This window comes from Lissotriton helveticus, chromosome 7 (assembly GCF_964261635.1).
Source record: "Lissotriton helveticus chromosome 7, aLisHel1.1, whole genome shotgun sequence".
NCBI classification, from domain to species: Eukaryota; Metazoa; Chordata; class Amphibia; order Caudata; family Salamandridae; genus Lissotriton; species Lissotriton helveticus.
In genome coordinates this window covers 46,720,403-46,730,726 of record NC_136068.1, presented here as the reverse complement: position 1 = coordinate 46,730,726, position 10,324 = coordinate 46,720,403, and the positions used below count along the sequence as shown (strand labels likewise).

The window sequence follows — 10,324 nt, the reverse complement described above, 5'->3', positions numbered from 1 at the left end:
ATTGTTGCTTACCCTGTTGTTGTGCCTGCCTTGTCCTCCCGTGTTGTTGCTTGCTCCATCCCCCTGTGCTCCTCCTGTGTTGTGTTGTTTGCCCCCTCGCTCCTGGTGGAAAAAAAGCGCTCTGATGGGGCCTTCGTTGGCCGTTGGCCATTTCATAGAGTTTTTTTAATAACTTTTAGTCAGTCTGCTGTATAACATTGACAAAGCCAATTCCTCCTGCACAGGCAAGACCTATTGGCTTTGCCAATGCTTGCTATTTTAATGCTTCTCCCATGTTTTATAGGGTCTTATTAATTTTAACATATATCATAATTATTTCAGTCTTTGTCATATTCATTTGAATGCAGGTGATTTTCATTTCAACAGATGTTATACTCTTTCAAGCATAAATCTTTGTTTACAGCATAATCCCCGGGCCATGGATTGTCAAGCATCAGCTATACCATGAATTAAGATTAAGGAGTTGCGTGGCTGGCCAGTCTTATTTTGAGAACAATCAATAATTCTCTGATCTTTTAAAGGAAGAATTTTTTATTTTTTTTATTTATTTATTTATGAAGTTTTCTATAGCGCTGTCAAGACCCAGAGGTAACAGAGCGCTTTACAGTAGAGAATAGCATTTAATCAACAAAAGCAACAAAAGCATGACATATGACAGGTTTTCGACAATTCACGAGTGTCACAGTGAGCGCTGCATATGTGTACTGCAGAGCTTCTTTGGTATCAAGGGTTCAATACACTTTACAGAATCGCATGTAATCCCCAAAGGCAAACATAGGAAAGGTATTGACAATCCACGAGAAAAAGTAGGAACTGCATAAATCCACATTACTTGTTTCCTTAGCTTCAGAAGGGTAATCTTACATAACCAAACCTACTGCCTTTCAGTCACCCATCTCTCCTCACAACACCTTTGTGTTCAGAGTTGAGGTAGAATAGATACTCACACTTTATGTATGTGGTTGAAAGCTGCTAGCTCACACTCATATTTTATGAGGATTTTGGAAGAGCAGTGAGCTGCCAAGAACAATTCCAATAGATGAATAAATGTATTTATTCCTCCCAGAATCATGTTCCCTAACCTTTCAAAACAGAAACATGGAAGCTTTTGGACAGTGAAGCTCAATCATCGAGACATAACTATTAAAGATACAATCAACTGGAAGGATCCCTTGAATATGTTCATTGTCTCAGGACTGCAGTCAGCCCTCACTAAAAGAGCAGTGGCCATATAGTGTCATCGGGATTATTGCAGCTCCACAGGGAACGCATGTGGTCACTGGAGGACTAGAATATTACATTTTAGGTATATTCTGGGTATTAAAGTTACTGACATTTTGGGAACTATGTTGGGCCTGCTGTACAGGTTGAGATGGCGAAGCAAAAATGAACACTTCAGTCTGCATCAATTTTTTAATGCGCTTGTAGCACGCAATGCTAGACCAGGGCGTGTGGATGATCAGATGCCAAGTGCGTCTGAGAGGAAAGCACCAGCTGCCCTAAAAATGCCTGGCCGGCGGCCCTTCTTGATCTTTTCCTTCAACCTTTTAACCTCCCATTCCAGCCTGAGGGCCTTGTCTTCATACCCTTGCCTTAGCAGTTTCTCCTGGTTCTCCATCTTGCTCTCCAGGGCCTTCTGTAGCTCCGCCATCTCTTTTTGAGCTTCCTCTCTCATCTTGGCCTCGAGCCTCAGAAGGTTCTCCTGGTGGCTGCGCTCCTGGTCCTTCAGCAGTTGCGCTGCTTGTGATGCCTTCTCCTCTGCTGCCTTCTTCTCCTGCTCGCTCAGAGCTGCCCTCGCCTCCTCCTCTGCTCAGGAACAAGAAAGTGGAAAGTTAGTGGCAAGTTTTTCAAATATTCTGGATGTCCCAGACACTTTGAAAGGCTTTTAGACTGAGAAGGATCCCAATGCGTGATACAATTTCTATATTATATTATGTGAGTGGCATTGTGACTGTGTATTTGTGTGGGAGTGGAGGTCTGAGTGACAATATTAGTGTGTACGTGGGTGTTTGAGTGGCTGTATGGATGAATACATGGGTGTGTGAACAGTTGTATGGGAGAATGAGTGAGAGTGTAACTAACTATATGAATGTGGGAGTGGCTGTGTGACTGGCTGTATTGGTGAGCAAGTGGATGTGTTAGTGGCTATAAAATGTAAATGTAAATGTGGGTGTACTTGTAAAGCGCACTGTGACTCGAAGGAGTATCCTGGCGCTGAAGACCGCTGGGGAACCCGCCCTGGTTTTCCCTGTGAGATGGTCCCTTTCTGGGTATCTCCAAGGTGAAACCAGGCATCCCCGGCGTCTGTGGGGGGCCGTTGTAGAGATGAGGCAAGCTTAATGCCCAGAGTTGCCGAGTGTGTTCCCTGGTTAGAGTAGGCACCGAAGCGAGAATTATCGAGTCCGTTTTGACCCTGGTCCACGACCCTGCCGCGTCGGAAATTGAACCCTGGTCCCGGGCCGTTCTCTGCTTACGGCTCTGCCGCCTCTAACCAGTGAGCCACACCACTCCACTCCACTCCACTCATAAGGGAGTGAGTGGATGTGTAACTGTCTGTATTGGTGAGTGAGTGGGTATATGAGTGGCTGTATGGGTGAGTGATTGGCTGTGTGAGTGGCTCAATGAGTTTGTGACTAGATATGTGTGTGGCCACATCAGTGACTAAGTGGCGGTGGATTAGCTGTATGGGTGAGTGAATGTATGTGCAAGTGGCTGTATGGGTGAGTGAGCAGCTGTTTGAGTGGGTGTTTGGCTAACTGATTGGTTGTGTGAGTGGCTGTACTGGAGAGTGAGTATCCATGTGAGTAGCTGTAAGGGTGAGTGAGTGCATGTGTGAGTGTTTGCATGGTTATGTGGATGGTTGTTTGAGTGGTTATATGGGTAAGTGAGTGCTCTGTTCAGAGGATGTATGGGTGAGTAACTGGGTGTGTGAGTGGTTGCATGGGTAAATAAGTGGGTGTTTGAATAGTTGCGTAGGTGAGTAAGTGGCTGTGTGCGTCATAGTATGGGTGAGGTAGTGGCTGTGTGAGTAGGTGTATCGGAAGTGAGTGGCTGTGTGAGGTGCTTTATGGGTGAGTGAGTGGTGCTGTGAGTGACTATGGATCAGTGCGTGGGTGGGTGGGTCAGTGGTTGTATGCGTGTGTGAGTTGGTATATGAGTGGTTGCGCAGATATGTGAGTGAATGTGTGAGTGGTTCTGTGAATGATGTCATGAGTGATAATATTTGAGATGTCATCACTTTTGTCATGAGTGATGTCACTGAGCAAGTCATGAGTGATGTAATATGTGAGGTCATAAGCAACACATTGCAGGGGCATAAGTTATAGTTAGCTCAGGTAACTCTATCTGATGAAATTCACTGTTTTTTTATGAGTGAAATCAGATCCTAACTAAAATATCCATGTAAACTTTAATTCATTCAGTGAATTTTTCAGTTTTTTAAAATTTGTCTTTCCTAACTACAACATCCCTGTGACCTTTGTTTGTTTCAGTTAATTTCCAGGGTCTTTTTTTAAGGTCAAGTAAGATGCCCATCGCAAGGCACAGTGGGGGGATGGATGCAGGGCCTGGTCTCGGATTGTGCTGCCCCTACCCAGGCTCACTGCCCCTGCCCCTTCCTCCTTGCCAAACATTGTCCAAGTCATTGCCCCTGCTCCCTCATTACAGCTCTGTGTGGCCGTTGCCCTTCCTGCCTGCTTAGAACAGCTTGCTGTCCCATCCACAACCTCCCTACCCTCAGTTGTCCAATTCCAAGCAGCATCTCCCTCATTCTTGCCCGGTATAGTCCAATGTGCTGCCACTGTCCTCTATTTAGCTCAATGTCCCTGTCCACACCTCCTGCCCTCCAGTGCCCAATTCTATGCCCCATCATTGCCCCCCTGCTTAGCCTATGTGCTTAGCCTGCTGCCCTTACTCTCCTTTCCCTTGTCCTCTGATGTCTATGTGCATGGTCCTTCTCCCTCCTTTTTGTCCACCATGTTTAATGGACTTGGCACTGCCCCTCTTATCTACTATTGAGTGTTCTTTTGAGCTGCTACTAACTTTCCTACCTACCTAGCATGGTCAGATGGCTGCCACATGTCCCTGCGACTACCACTCTAATCCATGTCCCTATTCCTCCTGTCCTCCATGGTCCATTTTGCTGCCACTCCCTTCTGCCTTTCATGCTCTGTAGTGCTGCAACTGCTTCTTCCGCCTGCCCTTCGTGGTCTGTTGTGAAGCCCCTTTCACTGCCCCCTTTTGCTTGTATCCAGCCCTTACCCAACCTTTCTGCCCTCCACAGCCCTTTGTGCATGTACATGCCCCTACCTCTTGTCCAGTGCCTGTCTAGCCTGCCGTTCATGGCCAGCTTTCTATTCCTACCCTGCCCTTTTGCCTCCTGCCCTCTGTTTTCCATATGCAGACCCCTATTCCCTCCCTCCTACCTTGTATGGAATGTTGTCATGCCTCTGACCCCTCCCTCATGCCCTTCATGGTCTGTTATGCTGCAACTGTCCTTCCTGTCTGTCCAGTATGGTCAGCTTGCTGCTTTTGCTGTAGTGTAGTTCCTATATCCATGATAGGCTCTGCGCATTGGAATAATATACACTATAGATTTGACATAGGACTGAGGTCAGTATGTCTCTATCAAAGTACATTAAACTTAATTACTTGTGTGTGCGCCAGCTAACTCAAAGGTCACTAGAAACTTTCTCAAAAGAACAAGGCATTAGTTTCTGACAACCGCATAAAAATGACAACTTTGTTTCCCTTACAGTTAGAACAATATCTTCAGAGTCGTAGAAACAATAGATTACAGTCAATCGTGCATGCTCTGTTTTTAGAGAGTTTGCACAGAAATAGAGAGACAGGCATTTCAATAAAAGGGTTTATTGAACAGTCTTCTTTCTCATGCAAGAGATATGAACTGCTACAATCGTAAGACAAAATGCGAAGTATAATGCGTACAGCGTTAACAGTAATATAAAATAATACTGTAATAGCATGGTCTGTAGCTATGACATATATAAAAATACATACATAAATAAAACAGGCTAAAATACTCAACTGGTGCTTCCAAAATAATCCTACCCCAGTGTACCTAACCTAAGTCTAGTACGAGGGAAGAAGTAGGTGCTGGTTTAGCTATAATCTAGTTTAGTTTAGTTGTGCCAAGAATTGCCAAAAGTTTTTCTAGGTTAATCAGCTCCATACCTTAGAAGGAGAGAGGTTGGTATCTCTTTCCAGGGACTCGATCTCTAACACCCCACAAGGGGAGTCAGAAACACTGGAGCTAGATTCTCGGCGAGGGGGATGAAAGCGTCTGGTCAGTGCATCAGTTGGGGAGTTGACTTACTTCGGGACTTGCTGTGTCGAGCCGCGTTGTGCAAGTAGGTAGCCGAACCGTACCGTGCCTTGCCATAGCAAGTGTAGGTATATTTATACCTTGAAGGTGTTTAGGAATGCCTGTATTGACGTACAAGTCAGGCATAAGAATGTCATGACTGAACCCCTAAGGAATAGATGTTCATGCATAATAAATGAGTTCTTGGAGAATTCAATATCCAGGCAAGGGGAAGTCCTAAAGGCTTAAGAGTCTGATTTTCCAAGAACTCGTTGTGACGAAGAGGATCGAATGTAGTTGACCATGCCTGTATTTGGTTAGCATGAGCAATGCCTAAATGAGGGCTGGATTTCTATGCCTAAATAAGGGAAATGTGAATTGGACCTAAATAAGGGCATACATAGGGAAATCTATATATGGTATCTAAATTGACACACAACATTGCCTCTTCCCCTCTGCCTTATGTTGCACATGTGCATGGCCCTGTCCCCTCTATTTCTTTCCATGGTCTGTTGTGTTGCACTGCCATCCCGCTTGCACTGTGTGGTGTATTGTGCAGCTACAACCCCTGATGCCTGCCCTTTAAGGTCAGTTTGGTGCCCCTGTCCATGCCCTCTTGCTCTCTTTATCCAAGTCTATGTCCCCATTCCATTCCTCCTACCCTCTGTGATCAAATGTTCCATACTTTCCAACATTGTAAACTTGGTAAGAGGGAGATTATGAGAAATAAACCTGGAGAACTGATTTTTCCCATTGACTTACATTAAAAAAGAGGAGATTTTATGCAGGTGATAGATAAAATAAAACCCTTTTGGGCTTAAAAACACCTGGAGTCTCCTACCTGAATCGGGTCTGTTGGCATGTATGTTAGTGCTGCCACTGCCTCGTCCTTCTGCCCCTAAATGGTCTTTTATATTACCACAGCCTCTCTTGTTCATCCTGCATGGGTGGTTTGTTGCCCCTGCCACCCTTTCCCCTGCCCTCCATGGTCCTTTGTGCTGCCACTGCCCCTCCTTCCTGCCCAGCATTGTCAACTTGTTGTCTCTGCACCCTACTCCATGAGATAGTCTTATTCCCATAGAAATTATGGTTAGTCGTCTAAACAACTAAAATTAGGACATCTTTTCTAAGTTCTCAAAAAGCGACAAAGCGATATTAAATAATTTGCTATCTATATATTTTTTTCCAGTTGATCACTTGATTATATGGATTCACTGAATTGAGTGTAAGGGATAACAGGCGCTAAAATAGCATTCACAACAGTTGATATTCTTAAGAATATAACAGAAATTATATATATCTTGTGGTGTGTTCAAAAGGGGAATACACACCCTAAATCCCCATGCATCAATCACAGATTGAACAAAACAGTTTACAGTTTTTGAAGCACACATATCCCTGGTCCAAAACAAAGTACATGAAAACAGTAATAAGGGCTTTGTTTCTTCTTTAATGTTTTGATATCTTCCACTCTCTTTAGCTAATGTGTTTCGTCATTTTTTAGGTAACAACCCTATGACTTCCTCAGGGCTGGAAGTAGTACAGATGCTGAATTTGTAATTCAAAAATTATACATGATTCTCTAACAATGAATACCAGCCTGAAAACAAACCCTGTGCAAAAGATCTAAATAATAAAAAATAATTGTGCCTAATAGTGTACTATAAAAATAAGTAACATTCTTTAAAGTAGATACACATTCTGTGTTTATGCTTGCTTAGTCAGAATATATTCATATTTATATTGATGGTGACATTTCCTTCATAATCTAATTGGATTGCAGAATATGTTTTCCTGATGCCCCTATAGTGTATATGAGGAAAACCATATATCAGTATTCGTGCTTGTTATAATTAAAACCCCACGTTAATCACATGCTCCCGAGGAAAAAAGGAAAACCAGGAGCCATGCTGTACCTTAGAGAAGTATTCCAGGTCAAGATCTGTAATGGCCAAAAAAATAAAGATATATGTATATACAGCATAATGGTCATGAGGCACAAGTATCTCAATGCAATGTCTTTGATCCTAAATTGCAACACTTCATGAATTATAAGTCGAGATGGGTCTTACCTCCTAAATTAAACTTCATGCACTATTTCTTATTTTCAATATACAATAAATATCCCAGTGCGTAACAGGCAAGTCTCAAGGACTTTTTATAAGCAGCCAACTCTGTAAGGGAATCACAATCGATCATCAAATTACCGCCCCAAATTTCAACTCGGCAGAATCTCATCAAGATTCAATCGTTGCTTACCGAAGTATATGGCACAACAAAATCATGGGAGAAACCGAACTCCCAGTTGCGAGTGTCTAGTCCCTGAAGTACGGGAAAAGCTGAAATTGACACCGGCCCTAACCAATAAATCCCTTAGGAGACAGTACACTCCTAATGTGTGGGTCAGGTCCCTGAAGTATGGGTAAACCTGTAATTTAAAATGAATAAGAAATCAAAACCTACACGCAAAGTTCTGAGCCTCCCAACAAGAGGTATTCAAATCCAACATACCTGAAGATAATGGCAGCGGCACCCGAATACAGGCAAGAGCAGTCGGCCACCTGCGTTGGTTTCATTTAAACTAAACACAAGAAATCGAAGTATGGACTTAGCGGTTGCGAGCAAAAGCATGAGCGCCATCTTGAAACAGTGAAATTAAGCGTTTAAGCTAGGCGCCATCCTAGCTAGATGCAAATAGTATAGCTATTATTATTATTATTTCGGATTTATAATGCGCATAGCTGCCTCAGCGACGAGGCGTCCCAGCGCAACCAGAAACCCAAGAACCCAGTGCCGATAGAGGAACAGCAAACAATTAGACTACTGGCAGAGGAAAGAGCCAAGTCTTTAAGGCTTTTCGAAAAGCCAGGTGGTTCGGTATAGCTCTCATGGAGAGAGGAAGCGAATTCCAAAGTTTCGCCGCCAGGTAACGGAAGGAACGACCTCCGGCCCTCGCTCTCCAGACACGTGGGACACGAACCAGCGCAAGGTCAGCAGATCGCAGCAAGCGTCCCGGCACATAGTACTCCATCAGGTGGAGTAACCCTGATGGGGCCTGCTGTGTCAAGATCTTATGCGAGTAACAGAGTGCCTTAAACTCAATGCGCCGGTCAACTGGCAGCCAATGAAGCTTGGGGAGCACATGCGCCACCGAGTGAGATCTGGGCAGTGCAACCAAAAGCTGGACTGCAGCGTTCTGGACCCTCTACAAGCGCTTAATGATCGTCTTGTTTGCGCCCAAGTAAAGAGAGTTGGCGTAGTCCAATCTGGACAAGATGGACACCTGGACAATAGTCTTTCACACTCTCGGGGGAAAGAACCCGAGCAATGGTCTTGGGCCACGCAATAGCCCAAAGCAAGTCGCAGTGAGAACTTTCGTATGTTTATCGAACGTCAAATCGATATCGAACCACACACCCAGATTTTTCACAGCCTCTTTAGGGCAAGGGGCGGGCTTGAGGCAATCCGGCCAGCACTGCTCAGACCATAACTCACGGTCCTTGCCAAACAGCAGAATCTCCGACTTACTGGCGTTTAACTGTAAACAGTTAGCCGCCATTCAGTCAGAGACAGCCAAGAGGTCGTCCTTAAACTTGCCCACATTGGTATTGCATTTCTTCTAGAAAGCAATTACCAATTCGGTGTTGTCAGCGTAAGACACCAGGGACAACCCCCTGCTCTTAGCCACCTCTGCTAAGGGTCTGACATACAGGTTGAACAAGAAAGGGCTTAAAACAGAGCCCTGCGGGACCCCCCGATGCAGAGCAAACTCCAGAGAGTTGCAAGGAGGAACAGAGACCTGGAAGAACCTGTCCTCAAGAAAGGACCGAAACCAAGCCAAAGCCACATCTCTCACCCCCACTTCCCTAAGGCGTTTCAGAAGTATTTCATGGGAAACAGTATCGAAAGCGGCACTTAATTCCAAAAGGACCAGTGCCGCTGAGTCCCCTACATCCAGACTGCCCCGGATAGCTTCTAACACAACCAGTAGAGCAGACTCGGTACTGTGCCGAGGTCGAAAACCATACTGAGATGGAGAAAGAATGGCATTCTGCTCAAGGAACTTAGCCAGAGTAAAGTTCACATGAGATTCCACCAACTTGGCCAGGAAGGGGGGCTAGGAGATAGGTCGATAATTCCCAGGATCACCTGGGTCCAACAAGTGCTTTTTTAGCAATGGAACCTTTTTAGTCTGCTTCCATGCCCGACGAACCGAGGCTGAGCTCAAAGACAAATGGGCCACGTCGAGACTCACGGGAGAGATCAAGGAATGTAACTGGCGAAAGAGGGCAGGTGATCTAGGATCCGCCGGGGAACCAGATCTAATTTTTGAACACAACGCCTGAAATACAGAGGGGGTCAGAAGCTTCCGGCGCCCCTCCCTCCAAAGGGGGGGCTGCCGTTGGTAAACCCCGTTAGATCTGATCCACTTTGTTAACAAAATACTGCACAAGCTCATCACATTGATGGTTAGAGCTGATGGGGGAAGCCCTCATAGATCCCGGGCTCTTCATGCTATGTCTATCTGAGCATACAAATATTTAGTTGTCAGTGCAGTTCTATGCCTCATAATCTTAAAGATTTGTGAGTTACACTAATGCTTTAATACCGGATATGAATCAGGCGATATTTAAGTATTTCAAATAATAAAGTTGTCTCTCTGTCACATGACGACTCTATACAGTGTCCACAATTATTCATGGATACAGTAGTGATGCTTTAATATACTATATATAAGTATATATCTATACTACTATTATAAAGAGAGAACAGAAACCTTTTGGCAAGGTAAACTCGGGAACCATAGCACCACTCCACACACCCAATACATTGTTGTAATCCTCAGGGTGTGTAGATGGACACAGGCTGCATAAAAAAAAAAAACGAAAATTAAAAAATTAAACTTTAAAAACAAAATAGTCCCCTAAAAGTAGCGCCGGCTGCGACGTAGCGCTGGCCGCGACCTAGCGATGTCCGCAACGTGCGTGATGACAACAGGCG

At 44.6% G+C, this 10,324-nt stretch overlaps 1 protein-coding gene across 1 annotated transcript in view; it reads right to left on the bottom strand.

The window, feature by feature from the left end:
- Window positions 1-513: 513 nt before the first annotated feature.
- Window positions 514-10,324, bottom strand: part of LOC144767992 (guanylate-binding protein 3-like) — a 189,427-nt gene continuing 179,616 nt past the window's right edge. The window contains exon 10 of the mRNA XM_078651382.1: window positions 514-1,806. Coding sequence (XP_078507508.1) covers window positions 1,460-1,806 — 347 coding nt within the window. The 3' untranslated portion in view covers window positions 514-1,459. The remainder of the gene's footprint in view (window positions 1,807-10,324) is intronic.